The sequence below is a fragment of the Monodon monoceros genome, unplaced genomic scaffold (assembly GCF_005190385.1).
Source record: "Monodon monoceros isolate NGI ecotype Baffin Bay Population unplaced genomic scaffold, NGI_Narwhal_1 Super_Scaffold_5, whole genome shotgun sequence".
Classification (NCBI taxonomy): domain Eukaryota; kingdom Metazoa; phylum Chordata; class Mammalia; order Artiodactyla; family Monodontidae; genus Monodon; species Monodon monoceros.
This window is the reverse complement of record NW_021703782.1, coordinates 81499275-81522205: the sequence shown is the minus strand read 5'-3', so window position 1 is coordinate 81522205 and position 22931 is coordinate 81499275. Positions and strand designations below refer to the sequence as shown.

The 22931-nt window shown below is 40.2% G+C and overlaps 1 protein-coding gene and 1 pseudogene across 3 annotated transcripts in view; one reads left to right on the top strand and one right to left on the bottom strand.

The window, feature by feature from the left end:
* The first annotated feature begins 3147 nt into the window (after positions 1–3147).
* LOC114883548 lies at positions 3148–3481 on the top strand (annotated as a pseudogene).
* Positions 3482–19095: 15614 nt separating this feature from the next.
* Positions 19096–22931, bottom strand: part of NR4A3 (nuclear receptor subfamily 4 group A member 3) — a 37926-nt gene continuing 34090 nt past the window's right edge. For 2 of the 3 annotated variants that reach the window (XM_029203096.1, XM_029203098.1), the window contains one exon: positions 20208–20523. In XM_029203096.1, coding sequence (XP_029058929.1) covers positions 20276–20523 — 248 coding nt within the window. In that variant the 3' untranslated portion in view covers positions 20208–20275. Of the gene's footprint in view, positions 20524–22931 lie in introns of all 3 variants that reach the window. The other variant, XM_029203097.1, reaches the window with a different exon arrangement.

Sequence of the window (22931 nt, the reverse complement as noted above, 5' to 3'; positions counted from 1 at the left end):
TACTTATCCTTGATTTCTCATTCCATCCTCTGCTCCTGGAATCCACATCTTCTTGGGATGAGTGCCAGTAGGAATTGTACCTTTCCAGAAGAGACTCCAGCCTACCCAAAGGAGTGTGGCCTCACCTTCTGGTTCCTACAAAACAATCATAGCATTGATAGCCCAGTATCAGTATTTTCTTGATTGTTTTAAAACTTATTGAGATATTACTATATGCCAAGCATTGTGCTAAACTGTCTACATACTCATTTCAATCCTCTCAACAACCTTATAGAGTAACAACTATTATACCTCCAATTTTAAAATAAGGAAAATGAAGAACAGAGAAGTTAGGTAATTTGCTCAAGGCAAGACGGCCTGTAAATGGTAGAGGGGGGGTTCAGATGAAGGTGATCTAACCCCAGAGCCCATGCTCTTAACCACATGTCCCATGTACAAGACATTAAACAGCTGGCATGCATCAAACCAAGCCCAGCTTTTAAGGACTATTCCAGGGTGAGGTGAGGACCTTACTTACATGTCCCTCCTGGCTTTCTCTTCCTCACAGCTTCCTATTTCTGCACATAAGGGCACATGCATCTTTACAGGAGTAAGTAACCACTTCTAGGTGAAGAACACCCAGTTTAATTGTCTACAAAGAAAATAAACATTTCTCCAAAAAGAAGCAACAAAATCTGTAGATGCATAATTTTGGCTGCTAAAACCTAGCCAGGACAATTTATATTATACCACAGTCATTTAGCTTTTTAGGCTAAAATATCTGCATTCAGGTTACACAACAGATCTTCCCAAGAAAAACAGGTAGAAACTTTGGGTAACTAAAGGGCCAGTTCAGGACTTTAGCCTCCTGAGACAAAGGACAATCTGCCTCAAAGTGTATTCTTGCAGGGCAGAAACTGCTCACAGCAATCTAATAATAGTGCTTTGCATTGGTTTTCGCCAGTATAACAGGTGTGTAGCAGGCTTCCTGGGAGCAGCTATAGCTGTTGCTCCAGGCCTACTATTGAGACTGCACTCAGCATTTTGATGTATTCCCACTGTAGGTCCACCTCTTTCATGCATGGATGAGAAATGAATATTTTACCGAAATTCCCGTGGGACTAGGGGAAGAGGTTCTATATTGAAAAATTATATTTTAAACATTAATAAAATCTGTTAAATATCTCTGTTCTTTCCCCAGTTTTCCATTGTGGACAGCAGCTCTCTTTTCTCTTCAAAATTCTTTCCCCTCCCTCCAGAATTATTCTCTAAGCTCACACCCCTCTTCAGTCTCTCATTCCAAATCAACACCAAAAATACTGGCAGAAATTGAAATTGGATGCCTGCAGCACTATAGCTCCACTCAGTGTGACTATGAAGGACAGTGTTGAAGAGAAATCTCTTCGGTGGTCAAAACTCCAAGCAGTACACCTGGTTGGTTAATTTGCCTGGAAGGAAATGAACAAAAGTATTGCTCTACATTAATTCATGAGCAAATCACTAAGAGTTTGGATTGGAAGGAAGATGACTGGAGAATTGGAGGCAGTGAGTTCTGGAGAAGAGGTATGAGGACAGACCTCTTTGAAAGAGCACAGAATATGATATTCGTGTCCCAGGTGAATGCTAACCAAAGAGCAAGATCTTAATCAGGTAGACAAGATGACCTGTTTTGTGGATGTCAGTCAGCCTCTTTCCCCAGTCACTCCTGTCCTTGACCAAGGCATTCATAAATAAAGTGGCCATGGCTACAGGGATAGAGGTTGTCCATGTTGCTGATTAAAGAGCCAGTCTGGTTACCTCCACTACTGAGTCCCTAACTGCCAAAAGCAAAGACCAACACCAGTCAAATATATGACATTGTTTCTCAGTTCACCTGGCATCAGGCTGATTATACAGAGCCATTTCCGTAATAGAAGGGAAAGTGTATTGTTCTTACTAAAATAGATACTTACTTTGCATATGGATTTGCTTTCCCCTCCTCGGTGATTCTTCCCTAAACACCCATCTATGTATGGACTTACAGAAAGCCCTATGCACCGTCATCGTATCCCACAGAGCATTATTGCTGACCAGGGAACTCACTTTACAGAAAACGAGGGCAATACTAGTCTTCCCATCACCTAGAAACAGCTCACCTGGTTGAATTATGTAATAGCCTTTTGAAGATTCAGTTTAGTGCCTGATGGATGGCAAAACTTTGCTCTTCAGGATAGATGAAGTGGACTTTGTGTATCTTTTGGTTAGGAGAGGGTTAACATGTTTTCAGTCGTGTGAAGAGTAGTTTAATCATGTTATACGAAAGCATGGTCTCGTTGATGGTTTTATTTGGAAATTAAATATAGTTAAAGAGTGTGTGTAGACACCAAGTTGACAAGGGATGAACTATGATGGATTGTGATATGTCAACCTGGATGAACTGAGAACTTCATTTCCTAGAATTCCATTTTTTGTATGAGTTAGAGGTGGCTAAGAGAGGAACTTGTGCTAAAGGTCTGAAAGGCTGAAGTCAACACTTTCTGAGGGTTATTGTGGTCAAATGTGGTGATGAACAGATACAGAGGTGCCTAGCAGGTCCATCTTGTCTTTTCCCATTAGCATTTAAACATGTCTTTCCAATCTTTAAAAATCTCTCCCTTAAGATGTTAAAAAAAAAAAAAAAATCTCTCCTTTAACCTCATGGCCCCTTCCACACTACTTTCTCTTCTTTCATGCTGTGTCCATTTTCACCTTTCTCCTCAATCTTCTGCTACTGGCCTATCACATCCTTCCCCTTAAAATTGCTCTCACTGCTCTTCTCTCTATACTCATTTTTTTCCCTGGATTTCTATAACTATTATATGCTGATAGTGCTCAAGAATATATCTATCCAGGTGTCTCCCAAGTTTCATACCTGCATATTCAGTGGTCTACCCAGCGCCGCCACCTGGATGATAGGCACCTACAACTCAGTGGGTCTATAACTAAATGTGTCCTATTTCCCCTCAAAACTATACCTCCTTCATATCTCAGTGAATAGCACTGTCATCCACTCAGGTGCCCAAGCCAGAAACCTGTCACTCTCTTTGCTTAGGTTTCCTTTATTTTTTGCCTGCAATGATTATTGCAACAGTCATTCTTCCTCAAGTTGCGAAGCTCCAGTTCAATAATACAGCTAGGTCTCGGGTCAAAATGGCGAGCAAGCCTGCTGTTGCAGCGTCAAGCAAATGGCTGGAGGGTATTTGAAAATGGTATTACAATGCTGCCGGGTTCAATAAACTGGGCTTAATGTGAGATGATACAACATATGAGAATGACGATGTAAAAGAATCCATAAGAAGGCTTCCTGAGAACCTTTATAACAACAGGGTGTTCTGCGTTGAGAGCACTGGACCTGACCATGAGGCAGCAGATCTTGCCTAAAGAGCAGTGGACAAAATATGAGGAGGATAAATTCTACCTTGAACCATATCTGAAAGAGGTTATTCGGGAAAGAAAAGAGAGAGAAGAATGGGCAAAGAAATAATCATGTAGTTTAAAAATCTGTGGATGCAGCCGTTCTCCAAGTATTTTTATGAAATTGGTTAAACCTGGAATATACAATGTAGAACTATCTGGGCTGTAAATGTATTATTTTAAATAGATGTCTATAATAATTATAAAAAAGTAACACAAGTATAATGTGCCATACCAACGCTATGGTTTCTTTTCAGTATAGATCCGTCTTAGCCCTGAGAATGTGGGGCAATAGGTCTCCACTTCATGGGAGAAGTCGCAGCCGATAGTGGGCTGAGATGAACAAAAGGAAAACATGCTTGCACGATAGCGGACATGGTCAGTGTGTTAGACCTGGTGACAATGCTATTCTTTCCACAAATATTCATTAATTTCCTACCACGGACTAGGGACTGTGCCTACAGGATATGCTTCCAGGGCATTGATCCACTGTGTACTTTTTCTGGGTCCTGCACATGTAGGGGATACCAAGATGAAAAAGTCATGGTCCCTGTGCTTAAGGGGCTTTCAGCTCTCTTCATCATGACCCACGTCAAATGATATCTCAGATGGCCCTTTCTAATGCTAAGCTCCTCCCACAAAGAGTGCTGCAGTAAAGTTCCTTCCAGGGCCTATTATTTTCAAAGAATAAATTAATTTCAGAGGAAAATAAAGTCAGTCTAGAGACATAAGTAGGCTGTTGTCCAGATGCAAGGATTCTGGAAAACCACCACCAATTTAAAAAGCTATATGCAAGGATTCTTTGTTTGGTGACACATAGGGACCGCCTCATTGGGACCTAAGCTAAACTGCAAGCAATCTCAGTAGTGAATTCAGCCTTGTGCTCAGCCCTTTTCCAGAACCTCTGGCTTAATTATGAGAAGAAAACCTATTTATTCTGAGACATCACCACTTTGGGATAAATTCCTGGAAGCCATCATAAAAGCAAAGGGAAGATCTTTCTCAGAGTCTCTTCTCTGGATTTCTGAGAAAGAAGTGTTTCGTGTTTAGCATGTCAAGTTGCTTTTCATTTCAGTCCATGGATTTGCCCCTTATTTAATTCGCTTTGAACTTAGTTCTCCCTGTCCATCCAGAGGCCTGGGTCTCCTATGGGAGGGTAATTCAACCTTTCTCGTGTCTTCCTCAGATATCATCTTTCTCTGAGCACATTCTTCATATTATTAGTTACAAAATAAAAATAATAATATTTATATAGTACCTTACATTTCACAAAACTCTTTTCATGTGTTTTAGTTCATTTAATCCTAATAGATCACAGAAAGGCAGAGCCATGAGGAACCTGAGGTTCAGTGAAAAGTAACCTAAGATCACATAGCTGTTGGATGACAGACCTCACAAAGAACCCAGATATTCTAACTCACATCTTCTTTCAACTATTTGTCCCTATATTCATCCAGTGGCCAAAGTCATTTCTAGCCCTGATCCATTTCATTTCATCCTTCATCCATTTATTCTGAAATCTGAACAAAACTATGTTCATACTGGGAGCCAAGGAACACTGATGTCTCTCCTGGGGATGAGCTTGGTTGTAGGGACCCAGGAAGCCCCCCATAAGCCAGGACTACCAGGACCTACCAACAACAAGAAAATGCAGGAGTTCTCCTGAGGCAGGGGTTCTCCACTTTGGCTACACATTGAAAACAGCTGTGGAGCTTTAAACACTACTGAAGCCCGGGCTCTAGCCCCAGAGATTTATATTGAATTGGTCTTGGGGGGCAGCCAGGCCATTAGATGTTTAAAAACTCCCCAGCTGGGCTTCCCTGGTGGCGCAGTGGTTGAGAGTCCGCCTGCCGATGCAGGGGACACGGGTTCATGCCCCGGTCTGGGAAGATCCCACATGCCACGGAGCGACTGGGCCCGTGAGCCATGGCCGCTGAGCCTGCGCGTCCGGAGCCTGTGCTCCGCAACGGGAGAGGCCACAACAGTGAGAGGCCCGTCTACCGCAAAAAAAAAAAAAAACAAAAAAAAACAAAAAAAACTCCCCAGCTGATACTAATATGCAGCCAAGTTTGGAAACATTGCCTGAGGGCTTCCACGTGTTTACCTGTTCCTTGTAGGACCTGTGGACTCATTCTCTTTCTCCCTTTGCTAAATGCTTATTACACCAATCATATATGGTTGCTTAATAAAATCTAGGAAACGCAAGAGGCAGGATCAAGATGGTGGAATAGGAGGACCCTGAGCTCACCTCCCCACAACGAACCCATCAAAACTACAACTACATATTGAGCAACTCTCACTGAGAATGACATGAAAACTGGCAGAATGACTCTCCTACGACCTAGGCTGTAACGAAAGGACCACACAGAGTCTGGTAGGAGGGAAGGAGAAGTGATCCAATGAGGACCTGCACCCCTCGCGGGTGACCCAGAACAGCACAGGGATATCACAGGTTTGGGGATCCTCCCTAAGGAGTGAGGGGTTCGAGCCCCACATTAGGCACCCCAGCGCTGGGGTTCAACACTAGGAACATGAGCTGGTTTGAAAAGAAGTGGGGCTTACCGGAGGGCTGTAAGAAACAGCTCTTGAAAGGTCACGTGCACGAACTTGCTTGCTCCCAGTCCCAGCGTGGAGGCAGCTGTCTGAAAACTGCCTGGTGCTCTGAGGGCCTGCCCCCCACCCCATACCAGGCTCCTGTTCCGCCGCTGCTCCCCGCTAAGGCCGAGGCCACCACTGCCAGTGGGTGTGCTCACACTTGGAGGGAGATGAACCAGCTTGGTGTGGCCCTGCCTCTAGCCAGGCAGGAGCCCGCCACTGCCATCATGAGCTCACACCGGGGAGGGAGCAGAACCAGATGAACAGCGTGTCTCCAACCCCTTCGGTTCCAACACCTCTGACCCCAGCCCAGCCTCTAACCAAGCTCCACACACTGGGGGAAAAGTGGAACCAGCTCAGAAGTGCAGCCCCAAGCCCTCAGGCTCTGACCATGCTCCCAACCAAGGTGGAGACTCCATCACACTGGGGAGAAACCCAACTTCCTCAGGGCTCCTGCTCCAGCCCCTCTGGCCTTGGCCCCACCCACGATAGGGCGGTGACTGCCTTTGAGCCTAGGAGAAGCTGGTGCTGGCACCTGGCTCTCTGCCCCCAGCCCCGCTGATTCCAGCCCTACCTCCCATCAAGGTGGTGGCTGCCAGTGCAGGGGGGAAGACATGGCCCATGCTCACTTCAGATCCAGCTCTCCCACTAAAGCCGCTGGAGACACGCAGACTGCATAGGGACCCTCCCACACAAGGACATGCCTTCAAGACCAGGGTAGGTAACTGTTTCACCTAATTTCATAGAGACAAACAGAGAAAGGTAAACAAAATGAGAAAACAGAGGCAGATGTTTCAAATAAAAGACCAAGATAAGGTCCTTGGAAAAAACCCTAATGAAACAGAGACAAATAATTTACCTGATAAAGAGTTCAAAGCAATAGTAATAAGAATGCTAACTAGACTCGGGAAAAGAATAGATGAACAGAGTGAGAAATTCAACAAAGTACTAGAAAATATAAAAAAGAACCAGTCAGAGGCTGAATACAATAACTGAAATGAAAAATAAGCTAGAAGGAATTAATAGCAGATTAGGTGATACAGAAGAATGCATAAGTGATCTCGAGGATAGAATAGTGGAAATCACCCAGTCGTAACGGCAAAAAGAAAAACAAATTAAAAAAAATGAGTCCCTCTGGGACAACATCAAGCATACCAACAATAACATTCAAAACATCATAGTGCTGGCACAAAAACAGACACATAGATCCTTGGAACAGAAGAGAGAGCCCAGAAATTAACCCATGTACCTATGGTCAATTAATCTATTACATAGAAGACAAGAATATGCAGTGGGGTAAAAACTGTCTCTTCAATAAGTGGTACTGGGAAAACTGTACAGCTACATGGAAAAGAATGAAATTAGAACATTTTCTCATACCATCTACAAAAATAAACTCAAAATGAACTAAAATGAACTAAAGACCCAAATGTAAGCCTGGAAACCATAAAACTCTTAGAAGAAAACATAGACAGTACACTCTTTGACGTCAGTCTTAGCAGTATCTTTTTGGATCTGTCTCCTCAGACAATGGAAACAAAAGCAAAAATAAATAAATGGGACTTAATTAAACTTAAAGGCCGTTGCACAGCAAAGGAAACCATTGACAAAATGAAAATACAACATACTGAACAGGAGAAGATATTTGCAAATGATACGTCTGATAAGGGATTAATAACAAGCTCATACAACTCAATATCACAAAAACAAACAAGCTGATTTAAAAAATGGGCAGAGGACCTGAACAGGCATTTTTCCAAAGAAGATGTACAGATGGCCAACAGGTACATGAAGAGATGCTCAACATCACTAATCATCAGGGAAATGCAAATCAAAATCACAATGAGCTACCACCTCACACCTGTCAGAATTGCTATTCTCAAAAAGACAACAAATAACAAGTGTCAGTGAGAATGTGGAGAAAGGAAACCCTAGTATACTGTTTGTGAGAATGAAAATTGGTATAGCCACTATGGAAAACAGTATAGAGGATCCTCAATAAATGAAAAATAGAACTACCATACGACCCAGCAATTCCTCTACTGGGTATATATCTGAAGAAAACTAAAACACAAATTCAAAAAGATATATACACCCCAATGTTCATTGCAGCATTACTTACAATAGCCAAGTTTTCACCAATAAATGAGTGGATAAAGAAGCTATAACGGAATATATATTAATATATATATTATGGTATATTAGCCTTAAAAAAGAATGAAATTTTGCCATTTGCAGCAACATGGATGGTCCTGAGGTTATTATGCTTAGTGAAATAAATCAGACAAATACTGTATCTTTTCACTCATATGTGGAGTCTAAAAATTGAAACAAATGAACGAATATAACAATACAGAAACAGACTCATAGTTATAGATAACAAACTAGTGGTTACCAGTGGGGAGAGGTATGGGGGAAGGGGCAAGACAGAGAAAGGGGAATAAGTGGTATAAACTTCTAGGTTAAAAAATAGGGGCTTCCCTGGTGGCGCAGTGGTTGAGAGTCTGCCTGCCGATACAGGGGACGCGGGTTCGTGCCCTGGTCCGGGAAGATCCCACATGCCGCGGAGCGGCTGGGCCCGTGAGCCATGGCCGCTGAGCCTGCGCGTCCGGAGCCTGTGCTCCGCAACGGGAGAGGCCACAACAGTGAGAGGCCCGCGTACCGCAAAAAAAAAAAAAAAAAAAAAATCCACCTGCCAATTCCGGGGACACATGTTTGAACCCTGGTCCGGGAAGATCCCACATGCCGCAGAGCAACTAAGCCCACGCACCACAGCTACTGAGCTTGCGCTCTAGAGCCCGTGAGCTACAACTACTGAGCCTGCGTGCCTAGAGCCCATGCTCCGCAACAAAGACAAGCCACAGAAATGAGAAGCCTGCACGATGCAAGGAAGAGCAGCCCCCACTTACCGCAACTAGAGAAAGCCCGTGCACAGCAATGAAGAGCCAACACAGCCATAAAAAAATAAATAAGACACCAGGATGTAATGTACAGCACAGGGAATACAGCCAATATTTTATAATAACTTTATATGGAGTATAATCTATAAAAATACTGAATCACTATGTTGTACACCTAAACTAATATAATATTGTAAGTCAACTGTACTTCAATTTTTAAAAAGTAAGAAAAAGAGAAAGAAGTAAAAAAATCTAGAAAATATAGATTACTCTTTGGAGATTAATCATAATTATTCCACAGAGAAATAAATACCGTTAACAATTTGTTATATATCTTTCCAGAACTTATTTATATGTATATGCACATAAGTAAATAAACCAATACTCTTTTTAAATCAAAAACTACCTGGGTAAACTCATTGAGGAGTCTATGAAATAATGCTAAAAATAATTACAACTAGCATTTGCATAGCACTTTAGAGTGGCTAATTCTCACATGAAAAAATAAGAACTAATTACCAATTATTCAGCATCCTTTTTGAGAATCAGTGTGCCAGGTGCTGAATTAGGCATTTACTTTAGTCCTCTATTTGATATCTCTCATAAAGTCTGTACAGTCCCCATTTTACAGATTATCTAAGTCTCAATGGAGTGCCTGAGTTCACCTGTTAAAACATGGATTGTGTCATGGTTTTACTCAGCACTGTATCTCAGAGAATAGCTCAGTGCCTTGCACTGTGCCTCGCAGAGAGTAGGCACTCATACATAGTTAATGGATGAAGGAATAATTAAATCACATGCCTTTTCATTAATTCATACTGCCTCTGACTGATGCAGAGAGGCTTTCTCCAGTGGAGATTTACTTCCTGGGCCTTCATTCTCTGGCAATGATTGCTCACCGAGTAGGGATTTGAAGGCTCATGGAAATGTGTCTATGTTATATTCATTATCTAGGGCAATGGTTCTCAAACTGTGGCCCCTGGTCCAACAGCATTGGTGTCACATGTGAGCTTGTTAGAAATGCAAATTCATGGATCCCATTCCAGACCGCTGAATTAGAATTTCTGGGCACGAGTCTCAGGAAGCTGTGCTTTAAATTAGCTTTCCAGATGATTCTAATGAACGTTAAAATGAATGTTAAATTTTGAGAACGATGGGGAATAAATGAATTTCTTCTTGTCCTGAGGCTCACAATAATAGTATAGCTTGGCTGATTGGATGGATGGAGGAGGCATTTACAGAGACTGGGAAGACAGGAGGGGCATGTTTGGATGGAGATTGCGGTTTGGTATGTTAAATTTGGAGTACCTGTGGGATATACAGGTGAAGCTACCTGGAGGCATCTGCAAGGACTGAGTTAGAGATATAGATTTGGGAGTGGTAGTTGAAGCCACAAATAAGAGTACCCAGGATTGTGGGAAGCACTGGAGAAGAGGAGAGCCATTGAGTAATAGCATTATTTAAGGGGAGGAGGGGAGAGGTGCTCAGAAAAAGAAGAATTTGAGGACAGTCATTCTTCCTTGTGAGTGACTTGCATCGGAATGTTTGTCTCATCTTCCCCTCTGGATTATAAGCTCTTTAAAGTCCGGAACTGTGTAAACTTTAATAGGTCCCTCAAACAAAAGTACATTGCTGCATAGCCTGTAAATAATCAATGAATTCCTACCAGGATTCTGCTTTGCAGAAATCCAATGTGATCAGAGCCGTGAGCAAGATGTTTCCCCCAAAAGACACATATATAATTTCCCAATGGACAGTGTGGCAGATTAAAAATAAGTGAATAAATAGAGGGCATCATGTGTAATCCACTGATATCTATGCTAATCACATTAATCAGAGTGAATTAATTACACCTGAAAACATGAAAAGTTAAATTCCTTAGAAAATCAATTCATTAAACTCATATTGGAATGCACAGTCAACAACCTCCATGTTTAGAAACTATCAGCATGATTTGTGGCAACTTCTGATTTACTAACGAAACTGCTTAAAACATTTTTAAAGGCAATTGTAATTACTGTCTGGCATTTGATGGAAAGAAATCTTGTCAGCATTGTCCCTCGTGTGTCAACTGTCACAATTTTCTAAAAATTTTGAGGTGAAAAATAGGCAGGCTCTACTATTTGCTAGCCTCGATTAGGGTTAATTCAATGTGTGTCTGCAAATAATAGTGTTTAATGTAATCTCTCTAATTACAGATAAAACACATTTTCAGTCATGCTCATCACTGACAGTATTTTGGGATAAGTTAAACTGACAGCTGCTTTCTAAAGGGAAGGGAAAAAACAAACCTTCCTTGGGGTTGTGTTGATTTTCTCTCTTTCTCTCTCTCTCTCTCTCTCTCTCTATCTCTTTGGATTGAAGTTCAGAAAAATATGAGACTCGACACTTTGTTTCTAGATGCCAACTTCAGAAATCATGACATAGTCTATCTCTTGGGAATTTGATGTGGTTTCCACCTCCCACCTCCATCAATGAATATCTAACTTGAATTCATTAAGTAAGCATTTCTAAGGGTTTCCGGTGAACCAGGCACTGTGCTAGGTACTAAGGATGATTCTACCAAAACTACCCTCCACAATGGCTTCATGAGCCAAGTAAAGCTTCCTACTACACTAGACGTGATAGTTACAGCGCCACTATATTTACAGCCCCTTCAGATTTAAACTATTCAGGTCACAATATTTTCTGAAGGGTCAATGCATGTTCCTCTTCAACCACAGTTAACTGATGGGGTAGGGAGATGGTTCTACTTCTAGAGCAACACCAGAAATAAGGATGACATCATCAGTACAGCAAGACAGTCCATTAACAGAGCTAAGCAAACGGAACTGGGAACCTGAAACCAGAGCTAATGTAAAAATTGGCAGAATTGACAGATATCTTGAGGAGGTCTTTGGACCTCACTATTTGTGGAATAGGGAGTTCAAAACAATCCCTTCTAGATTCTAAGGAGAAGAGGCCCCAGCTAACATGTGGGTTACAATACCAATCAGACATATTCCAGGACCAGCCCTATGTACAAGTCATCCTAAAATATCACCTATTATGATACTACTCTTGATTCTTCTCCAAGCTGAAATTTCTACCCATTAGGCCACTTTCTGGGGCCAGACAATAATAATGTTGTCTCTAGAAGGCCACTGTCAAATGCCATCTGGAAGGAGAGAGTGGCATATAGGACATAGTACCCAGACGACAATTTCACTTATATCCCATTGACCAGAACACAGTGCCAAGACCACCCCTAGCTGCAAGGAAATCTGAGAAATGTGTTTATCCTGAGTAGCTATGTGCCGGGCTAAATATTCTATTCCTATGTAAAAAGGTTTGACAGTTTCTTATGAAGTTAAACCTACCCAGCAATTCCACTCCTAGGTATTTACTCTAGAAAAATGAAGCATGTTCACAAAAAGGCCTGTAGGTAAATAGGCAGCTCTATTTATAATTGTATAAAGCACAACATGGTGCCATTTTATAAATGCTGAGTTAGCAAAAATTAAAAATCCTGATGAATTCAAATGTTGGGGAAGACGTAGAACCGATGGAACCCTCATACAATGTTGTTCAGAGTGTAAATTGGTACAACCACTTTTGAAGAATATTGTTATACCCAGTAAAGGAGAAGATTTGCATACCTTATAACCTAGCAATTCTACTTCTTGGTAATCCTAGAACAGTGATTCTCAAACTTTAGCATGCATCATCATCACCTGGAGGGCTTATTAAAACACAGATTCTTAAACCCTATCCCCAGAGTTTCTGATTCAGTAGGTCTGGGGTGGGACCTGAAAATTTACATTGCTAGCACGTTCCCAAGTGATGCTGATGCTACTGGTCCTGGGACCACACTTTGAAAACCGCTAGACTAGAAAAATTCTTGCCTATGTTTATCAGGAGATGTGTACAAAAATGTTCCTGATATTATAGCTTGTAATAGTAAGAACATGGAAACTTAAATAACAACTTAAAAACAACAACTTAAAAACAACTTAAATAACCATTGACAGGACAGTGAATAAAGAAATTATAATGTATTAAAAGAAGTACTACAAAGCAGTGAAAATTAATGAATTAGAGCCATATGATATCATGGATAAATATATTTTAAAAATTGAAGTATAGTTGATTTACAATGTTGTGTTAGTTTCTGGTGTAGAGCAAAGTGATTCAGTTATACATATACAGCTTATTTTCCATTATAGTCTATTACAGTATACTGGATATAGTTCCCTGTGCTATACAGTAGGACCTTGTTGTTTATATATTTTACATACAGTAGTTTGTATCTGCTAATCCCAAATTCCTAATTTACCCCTACCCCCTTCGATAACCATAAGTTTATTTTCTATGTCTGTGAGTCTATTACTGTTTTGTAAATAAGTTCATTTGTATCATTTTTTTTAGATTCTGCATACAAATGATATCATATGATATTTGTCTCTCTCTGTCTGACTTACTTCGCTTAGTATGATAATCTCTATGTCCATCTATGTCGCTACAAATGGCATTCTTTCATTCTTTTTTGTGGCTGAGTAATATTCCTATGTGTGTGCGTGTGTGTGTGTGTGTGTGTGTGTGTGTATGTATATATATATACCTCACATTTTCTTTATCCATTCATCTGTCGATAGATAAACATAATTTTGAGCAAAGAGAAAAACAAGTTGCAGAAGAATATATACCTTATTATACAACTAATATAAAATTTTAAAAGTGTAACTCTAAACAGTAAAATGTTGAGGAATATATACATATGCAATGATAAACCAAAATTCAGGCTGTTGGGGAGAAGAGGGCAATACGATTAGGGAAGCACAGAGATTCCAACAGTTCTAGAGTTGGGTGGTAAGTTCATAGGTGTTGGTTATAGTATTGTTTTGTATGTATAAATCATTTTATAATTATTTTTTTGGTTTTAAGTCAGTTTCATTTTGTGTATATATGAATTATTTTACTTTTTTCTTTTCAATCGGTTTTATTTTTCCAATTTTATATTATTTTAGTTTCCCATAGAATCTCTTGGCAATGTAGGAAGCAATAATGCAAATATATAAGGATGTACTCTTTATTTTTTTTAAATAAGAAGAAAAACCTAAGTATGTTCATATGGACAATGAAACATATGAAAGCAGCTATGTTAGGTTAGTATATTTATGTGTCTTTTTAAATATATACTTAAAAACACCTTTGTATAATTCTGAACAATTGATTAGAAACTGGCAAGAAAAATGTTCAAGGATGAAATAATCGGGGGGAAGAAATTAGGATTTTAGGAATAAAAGGTGGAAAGTGTGTTAGGAGACTCATATGTTCAATGGGCAAAATGAAGGCCAGGCTGCTGGGAAGAGAACAACTCTGAGATGGTCAAGGACTGTCTGGTTCTCTGCATTGCTCCTGCAGGGAGCAACTCTCTGCAGGGACAAGGAAAGCAGATTATGGGGATGATGAGACTGGTCTTTGTGGGTTTACTGAACGTGGTCAGAAGGGAACAGAGAGGAGGTTGTAGAACCTGAAGGAGGACAACCTTTAAGCTGTTGACTATAGCGCCTCAGTGTAAGTTTTAAATCAGCTGGAAATTGGGAAGTTGGCTGGGGCAGGAAAGAGTTGTGAGGGGTTGAATGATTGCAGTCCACGCTGAGTGTAGAGAACATTTGTGTTTAGAGGGGGAAGCACCAGAAAGGGATTCCAAAAGCGAAGCAGGGCTTCATTATTCCAAGGCTCTGTGGGTCTAAGGCTGGTGAGGGACAAAGTTAGAGTACCTGGAGAAAAAACGGTAGGGGACATGAGTCAAGGAATCTGAAGAATTAGTAGGACAGGTGATAAATTTGACAGAAAGAGAAAATGAGGTTGTGTCACTCTATAGGCTAGTAGCTCTGGTGCTTGGGTAGAGTTTCTTACCACTTGCTGATGGGCCGGAAACTGAGGGTAAATGCTCTCTCTGCTTCAGAGAGGAGCAGGGGTCTAAAGACCAAGCACCAGGAAGACTGCCAGGGGTTGTAGAGCCATATTGACATGTATTCAAATCCCATGGGCTCTTGGGCAAGGTACTCACCCTCTCCTAGCCTCTTTCCCCATTTTCAGACAGGGAATAATGACACCTTCTCAGAAGTAGTGAGCATTAAATGTGATCATGTATAAGCATATCTACTGGAGTATCTGGCACACATAATAGATGCCTAATAAATGTTGAGTCTCCTCTTCTCCTTGAATCAAATGCCCTTAGAGCCCCAGCCTGGAGGACGACCAGCATCATAGCAGTTAATTGGGTAAGGGGCCAGTGATCCTTGGCTCCCAGTTGGAGCCATGAAATGAGCAGAGTTAAAAAAATAAAACAGGAATGAGTGTGCTTGCAACACTAACCAAACAGAACACACAAACAAAAAGTATTGTCTGTTAGTGTCACAACTCAGCGATGACCCTGAGGAATAATTTTCTTAAATATCTTTTGAAGAATTTTGTTCATGGTGAGGGCTGTCATATAATAGAAGGTGCAAAAATCCTCTTTGAAACATGATGAGATTTTCAACCCATTGGGCTGAAAGTATGGGCTTTTTCAAAGAAAAGTATGGGCTTTTTCAAAGAAAAGTATTTGGACAAGATGATGGACCATTTAATACTCTTAAATTTCAGTCTTTTCTGTTTTTGATTTTAGTCTTTCCCATTTTTCTCCTAGTCCTAGAACAAAGGTTTATAAGCAACTTGCTCGTGGAGCTACCAGAGAGAAGGAAATGGGGAGGGTCTGAAATCAGTGCCTAAGGCAAAAAAACCCCATAAAATCACATATAATCAAGATTATCTTTGAAAATAATTTACATAATACTTAAACTCAAAGGTCAACATTTAGCCAAAAGAATTGAAAGCAAAGTCTTGAAAAGATAATATTTGTACACCCATGTTTATACCAGCATTATTCACAATAGCCAAAAGGGGGAAGCAAATCAAGTGTCCATTGACACGTGAATAGGTAAACAAGATGTGGTATATTATGTGGTATGGAATATTATTTAGCCTTAAAAAGGAAGGAAATTCTGACACATGCTCCAACGTGGATGACTCTTGAGAACATTATGTTAGGTGAAATAAGCCAGACACAAGAGGACAAATGCGGTGTGATTCCACTCATGTGAGGTACCTAGGGTAGTGAAATTCACAGAGACAGAAAGAAGGCTATTGGTTACAAGGGCTGAGGGAGGGAGGAATGGGGAGTTATTGTTAATGGGAACAGAGCTTCAGTTTTGCAAGCTGAAGAGTTCTGGAGATTGTTTAAACAATATGAATGTACTCAACATCACTGGATACTTAAAAATGGTTAAAATGATAAGTTTTATGTGTGTTTTACCGCAATTTTTTTTAAAGTCAACAATTAGCTTCTTGCGTTATCTTTGTGCATTTAACTTATGCAAATTCAACCGAAGGCAAATAACTGCCCCTTATCTAGAACTGATCTTCCTTGCCTCCCTCCCCATTCAAACCAAACTTTTGCCACTAGAGTCCCCGAAAAAGGAGCTTCCCCACTCCCCCTTTCTTTTTTCCCTTTGGGCCAAGCACCTATATTTGAATGTGTATGCAAGACGGTGCTCCGCTGTATCTCTCATTCTCTTCTTACTGTATCTTATAGTTGAGGAAATGAAGGCACTGGCAAGAAGCAGGGAGAAGGGTTTGGCTCCTAGACCACACAAAGCACTTAGAAAATACTTTATGCATGAACTAATGAAGAAAATCATGAGAGCTCCCACGTTTCTAGTTTTGAGCTATCAGTGCACACACACAAAAATATTTGTACTAACTTGGAATATGTGTTTGGGGTAGAGCTGAATGAAAGTTGTATTTGCATTGCCCACAGAGGGGTTTCTAAGCAATGTAGTAGTAATGGCTTCAGCAAAAAGGCAGAGAGTACCAATCAATCTTTGCGAACTCTTACACTGATTCTTGTAAATTCTGGTTCACAAACAACTGATATCCTGTCATCTTGATATAGAAATAAATCTTTCATACCCCTAAATGATAAGTTTAGGCAACAGATTGTTAGCTCCACTTATGTTATATACAGTTGAAAGCAAAAACTTCATACACTGTGCATGTTTGTATCTCCTCAAAGCACCCAACTGTGCTTTGCCTGCAGGAAGTAGTCAATAAATGGCTATTGAATTTAGAATGTCTTTCTTCCCAATCAGTGAGGTTTAATATATTTCCAATTCAGAATGCCTATTAATTTTTCAGTATTAGTAAGCCTTTAAAAAATCCATTTGGGATATGTTTAAGAGTTCACAGCAAATACCATTATATAAATGGTTAAGAAAACACTGTTAAATGAAGCGTGCTTATTCAACACACCAGCAGCCATTGATAAAATGTAATTTAATTTAATCATTTAACTTTACATCGTTAATGTACAAGAGCATTTCTTTCAAACACAGGTTAACACACACTAAAGAGCAATGCTGTTAGAGGAGCAGAGAAACTTTGGAAAACTCTGCTCTCTGAAATGAAAGCAAGGCACTCTCCATTAACAGCTGGTGGATTCCTGATTTCCGCCCACAGAAGGCATGTTCACACTGAGAGAGCTCTCCCACAAGGGAAGAATCACCTGCTTTAATTCTTGCTGTCCTCATCTGAGCTAGTTTGGTCATCCACTCTGTATGAACTTGTGTGTCAACATTAAGGTAAAAAAAGAGACTTGAATTGACAGATGACTTGGTGGAGGGCTCTCATAGTTGTAATAACTATGGAAGACAGAAGAACACTAGCTATAATCTTTATTTTCAGCACTAGTGTCTGGACCTATAACTAAAAACCTTCATTCCTTCCAACCAATCAATATCGGCTAAAAAGTCTTTTCCTTAAATCTGATGGGTGTAAAAATGAAAAGTGACAGCATTTCTCTAGGGCTCTGTTTTTTTGTTTTGTTTTGTTTTTCCTTTACAGACATGACAAAAAAACAAGGATTAACATTCCAAGACTAACAGTGCACAAAAGGGTTATATGTATGCACAGTATTTCTAATTTATCCAAATTCATTTTGAATTTGGTCTGAAGCTACCTTGTATGAAACGTTAGCTTTCCTGATATTTAATAATGTTTATTATGTTTGCATATAAGCTAAAAAAATTACTGCAAAAGTACTACTTTTTCATGGTAAAATGTAAATAAATATTAGTGGTAATTTCTAAAAGCCTGTTTCCCTATAGGTGCAGTAAATTAAGTAAAAAGACCATGGAAAGAAGAATTAGGTCCTAGTCTTGATTCTGTTACCAGCTGTCTGACTTGGGTAACTCTTTGCCCTTTGCTGGGCCCCAGTTTTCTCCTCCATGAATTTCAGGGTGGGCGGACTAGTTGACAAGTCAGGCCCCTTCTAAGTCTAACATTCCAAGATCCTAACATTCCAGATCCTATCATCTTGATATAAAAATAATAATCTCTCACAAAAGCTCACACAAACGTAATACATGATCAAATATCAGAATGACTCTTGAAAAAAACATATATGATTTGCTATCTCGGCTATCCTTTGCAGCAATTAGGCAATTCATTTGGCATTTGTTTGATTGTATAATTTAATGACAATATAAACAGCATAGTTTTGTTCTTTTTCCTTTAAAAAGACTAAAGCAAAAGTGATTTAAAGCTAACAAAAACTACTGTGACATCAGTTTGACATTCAAAATTTGTTTCTTAGCAAAATGGCCAAAGATATTTTGACTTGATACAGAGTATATAATATAAAGACTTTTAGACCTAAAAATCTTCAAACATTATTTGAATTTAGCAAAACATAAGCAAAATTTTAATATCAAAGTGCTAAACAGTACTGCCTTAAAAGTAACTGCAAATGAACCATAAAATAACCGCATGGGAAGTAACATTTATTGTACAAATGGTTAATAAAAAGACACATTATAAATATATATATGTAACCTGCTATATTTATATATATATTTGTTTATTTAATTTCTAATTGGTGTATCCAAGTTCACTGTGAACACCCCATTTAAGTATTCTGTAACTCAGCTTCCAGGAGCTGGTGGTCTTGCAATAAATACAGGCAAAGCTATTACAATATAACGTGCATACAAATGTTTATACAAATAAGGACACTATGCAACAAATTATCTCATAATAATATGGCATTAACAGTATAAACATACAAAAGGGAGTACGAACACGGAATGTTGAAACGCAGCCCACTAATCCTTTCTAAGTACTTACATTCACACTATTTTTTTTTTATAATAAGACTTGCTTGTTCTCCAAAATTGTCTCTTTAACCGATAACAAAAATTAAATTATATATATTTTAAAAACCTTATTATCCCTGGTGCTTACCCTGTATGATCCATTCCTACTCATTTGCATGTTCTCATCTAGGGTTCAAACGCTTAAAACTCATTGAATGCTCCTGGGCCTTCTGAATGAATGTGTCAGTCGGTTTCTATAATTGAAGAAAGTTTAGGGAACTCCGGCTGGATTTACCGAACATGACAAAAAAAAGCTGTATGCAATCCATCTTATAATCTGAGCCCCCTTTAGGACAGTTGGACAGTCAGGGCACGGATCTGTATCCATCAAGAATGGCCTAAATTCTTGGATGGACCATACCTCAGAAGGGTTCTAAAGGGCAGGTGGACAAAGCCTCTACTAGGAAAATTAGCATGTGTCATTTGCTAACATGACTGCCTCCTTTCAATTTCCATATAAAATAAAGGAGAGTTAATAAACAAGACTTAGTAAGACAGCACTTTAAAAATTGCACTTGTATATGGAAGCGAACAGCCATTATCATTTTGCTATGTCTGATTTATAGGTAATCCTCCATCTTTCACCATTTGTTAAAATAAAATAAGGAAGAAAGAAATTAGGAAGAGGGAATTTCTGCTTTGTTTGCACCACATACGTACCCTTGATACAAGAAGTGTACTCTAAAGGGATCAATCTCAAGACACATCCTACCCTGGCAAACAACCCTTGGTTGTTCTTGTTTTTAAATACAAACCAACTATAATTGTATTCCCCAGAAAGAGTTTTAAAACAGTTATTATTATTTTTTTTTTTTCCTGCTGGGATAGCATTGTCCAAAAGTGCTTTGTTAGCAATTTCTTAGAAAACCCTCATGAACTATACCCCGCCACACCCCAACCCCAAAGCCTAAATATAAAACACAACCCCAACACAATACTCTGTAAGTTTTCTGGCTTTCAGTTGTAAGGAAAAGTGCCAGAAAAAAAAAAAAAAAAGTCTTTCATTTCTACAGGCGCTTGCTTTTTCTCTTAAGGAAGGACAGAAAATGGTAGGTGTCCAGACCCATCCCTCCGCTGCTTAGCAAGCGGCTGCTAGCGGATGAGGCAGCTCCCTGCTCAGGCTGCTCCTGTTCAGAAAGGCAGGGTATCCAGGAAGAGCTTGTCGATGATGGAAGGTGGAGACACCAAGTCTTCCAACTTCAGGTAGAAGATGCGCTGGAGGCCCAGGGTGCAGATCTTCCGCAGTTCTACCAGGGCACGTAGGACCTTGGGCTCAGTGGGCTCCAAAGCTTGTCCCTTACTCTGATGCTCTTTTAAGCTGCTTGTGATCTTGTTGCATAGCTCCTCCACTCTCTTTGGTTCTTTTAACCCATGTCGTTCTGCAGAGGGTTAGAAAAGGACAGAAAAATTTAGGAGGCAGTTACATCTTAAAAAACCCAGAATCCCTGGACTTCCCTGGTGGCGCAGTGGTTAAGAATCTGCCTGCCAATTCCGGGGACACAGGTTCGAGCCCTGGTCCGGGAAGATCCCACATGCCGTGGAGTAACTAAGCCTGTGAGCCACAACTACTGAGCCCGTGTGCCACAACTACTGAAGCCCGCGCACCTAGAGCCTGTGCTCCGCAACAAGAGAAGCCACCGCAATGAGAAGCCCGCACACCACAACGAAGAGTAGCCCCTGCTCAACACAACGAGAGAAAGCCCGCGTGCAGCAACAAAGACCCAACACAGCCAAAAATAAATTAAAAAAAAACCCAAACAAACAAACCCTGAATCCCTAATGGAGGCCTGTGTCCTGTTCTGCCAGTTGGGATGGCATTTTACAGTCAAAGTGCCCTCTCTCTTAGAGGTAGTTCATGGTCTTTGGTATTAAACAACAACAGGGATTGAATCCCAGTCCTGTCACTTACTCACTGTGTCCCCTTGAGTAAGTCTCTTAACTTCTGAGCCCCAGTTTCCTTATAAAATGAAGATAATAATCATACCCAATTCAGGGTTTCTGGGAGGATCAGCTTGGGCGTATAATGCAGATGAAGTACACAGTTCCCGTCACAGAGCCACACTGAGTGAGTAACAGGGTGGTTACTATTTTGCACACATTATCTGACTGAGGTCTTACAAAAGCCCCATCAGGAAGCAACTCTTTTTCAGAGTGACATGGAAACACATCCAGGCAAATGAAAAAATGTTCCCATCTTGACACACTGGGTTGGTAAGTGTGGCTGTAATTTCCATTTGTTAACGCAAAGGCTGCCCTGCAAGACCTGATACAAAGCGCATTCTTGTATTTTCAGGCTAACCAGCTGGAGAAGAATCCAGATTTTCTTTTCCTTGTTCTCCCAGCCCCATACTCCTATTGACCTACACCTGGCACACACCTACACCTGACCTATACCTGGTACAAAACACACGTTCCTCTGCTGTGGAGACGGAAAAGTCAAAGAGAAGAGAGGAGGCCCAGAGGAGGTGGTGCAAGCATTTTATGATGTGGCAAGACATGAACACCAGTATCTTATATTTTATAAAATAATATATAAATAATCCCCATGTTAAATATTATGATCTCTTATTTTGTAAATAAGGTTAAATGGTTTTCCCAAAGTCACACAGCTGCTAAAAGCTGGGATTTGAACCCAGTCTTCTGTGGCAGACTCTGTCCTCTTTCTCCAGAGCAATGTTGTATCTCCTTGCAAACAGAAAGGAGCATGACATCCAGTACAAATCAATTTGCTCTCCCTCAGCATGTAGATATCAGAGTCTCTTTCTGAGAGAAGAGAAAGAGCGAAGAGCTTGGCCCCTGTTATCTTAGTCAAAGTTTTCATCTCTTGGTATATTTACATGTAAAATAATAATTCTTGAGAGATGGAAGATCTCCATCCAATGGGATATCAAGTACTAGTTTTTAATTTTTCCTACATTAATTTTTTTTTAGTTGGGAATATTTTTGTTAGAAAAGTTAATTCCCAAAATCATCGGAAAAATGAAGCAACTATCTAGACACTTTTTTTTTTCTCTTGCCCTAAATAAAAGGAGGCCCAGGAACCAGGAGATCTGCATTCTTCCCCAGCTTGGCTAGTTGTGTATGACTTGGGGAGCGCCTTCCTCTCTAGAGCCCCTATGAAAAGGAAGAGATTGGATTTAATGACCTCTAAGGTCCCTTCCAGCTCTGAAGCACATTTGTATATATTTGTAATTATATTAAAGTACAACCATGAAAATTGCCAGCAGCATCTCAGTGGGCTGTAACTTACAGGTCTCTCATCTCAATGCAACATAATATAGAGAAAAGGTTACTGAACTTGGAGTCAGACAGACCTGGGTTCCATTTTTGGTTCTGTTACTTACTAATCATGTGACCTAATTGCTCTAAGGCTCAACATCCTCCTAGGAAAATGGGGATTAAAGGGTGGTAGATACACAAGTCTTTGTTGTAGTCTTCTTCATTCTTTTCTGTGTTTCTTAAATATTACCCAATGAATTGAAAGAAAAAGTATGATTATAATAAAGCTCGCCTCCATGGTTTATTGTGAGGTTCAGCTAAGAAGATGCTACATAAAAGTGTTCTGCCAACTGTAGAGTGCTACATGCGTGGCACAGTCAGCCCCTAAGACAATACCTGACACATGGCAAATGGCTGGCAGCTGCAGGGTCAAACAAAGGAGATAAAGTCCCCTGACTCCCAAGCTTTGCAGTGCAGGATTTTGCTTTCCCCTAGGAAGCTATTAACTAATCAGCCCAGGTGCAAAGCTGTCCTCTATGGTTTATCTTTACTAAATACATAGTCCCCT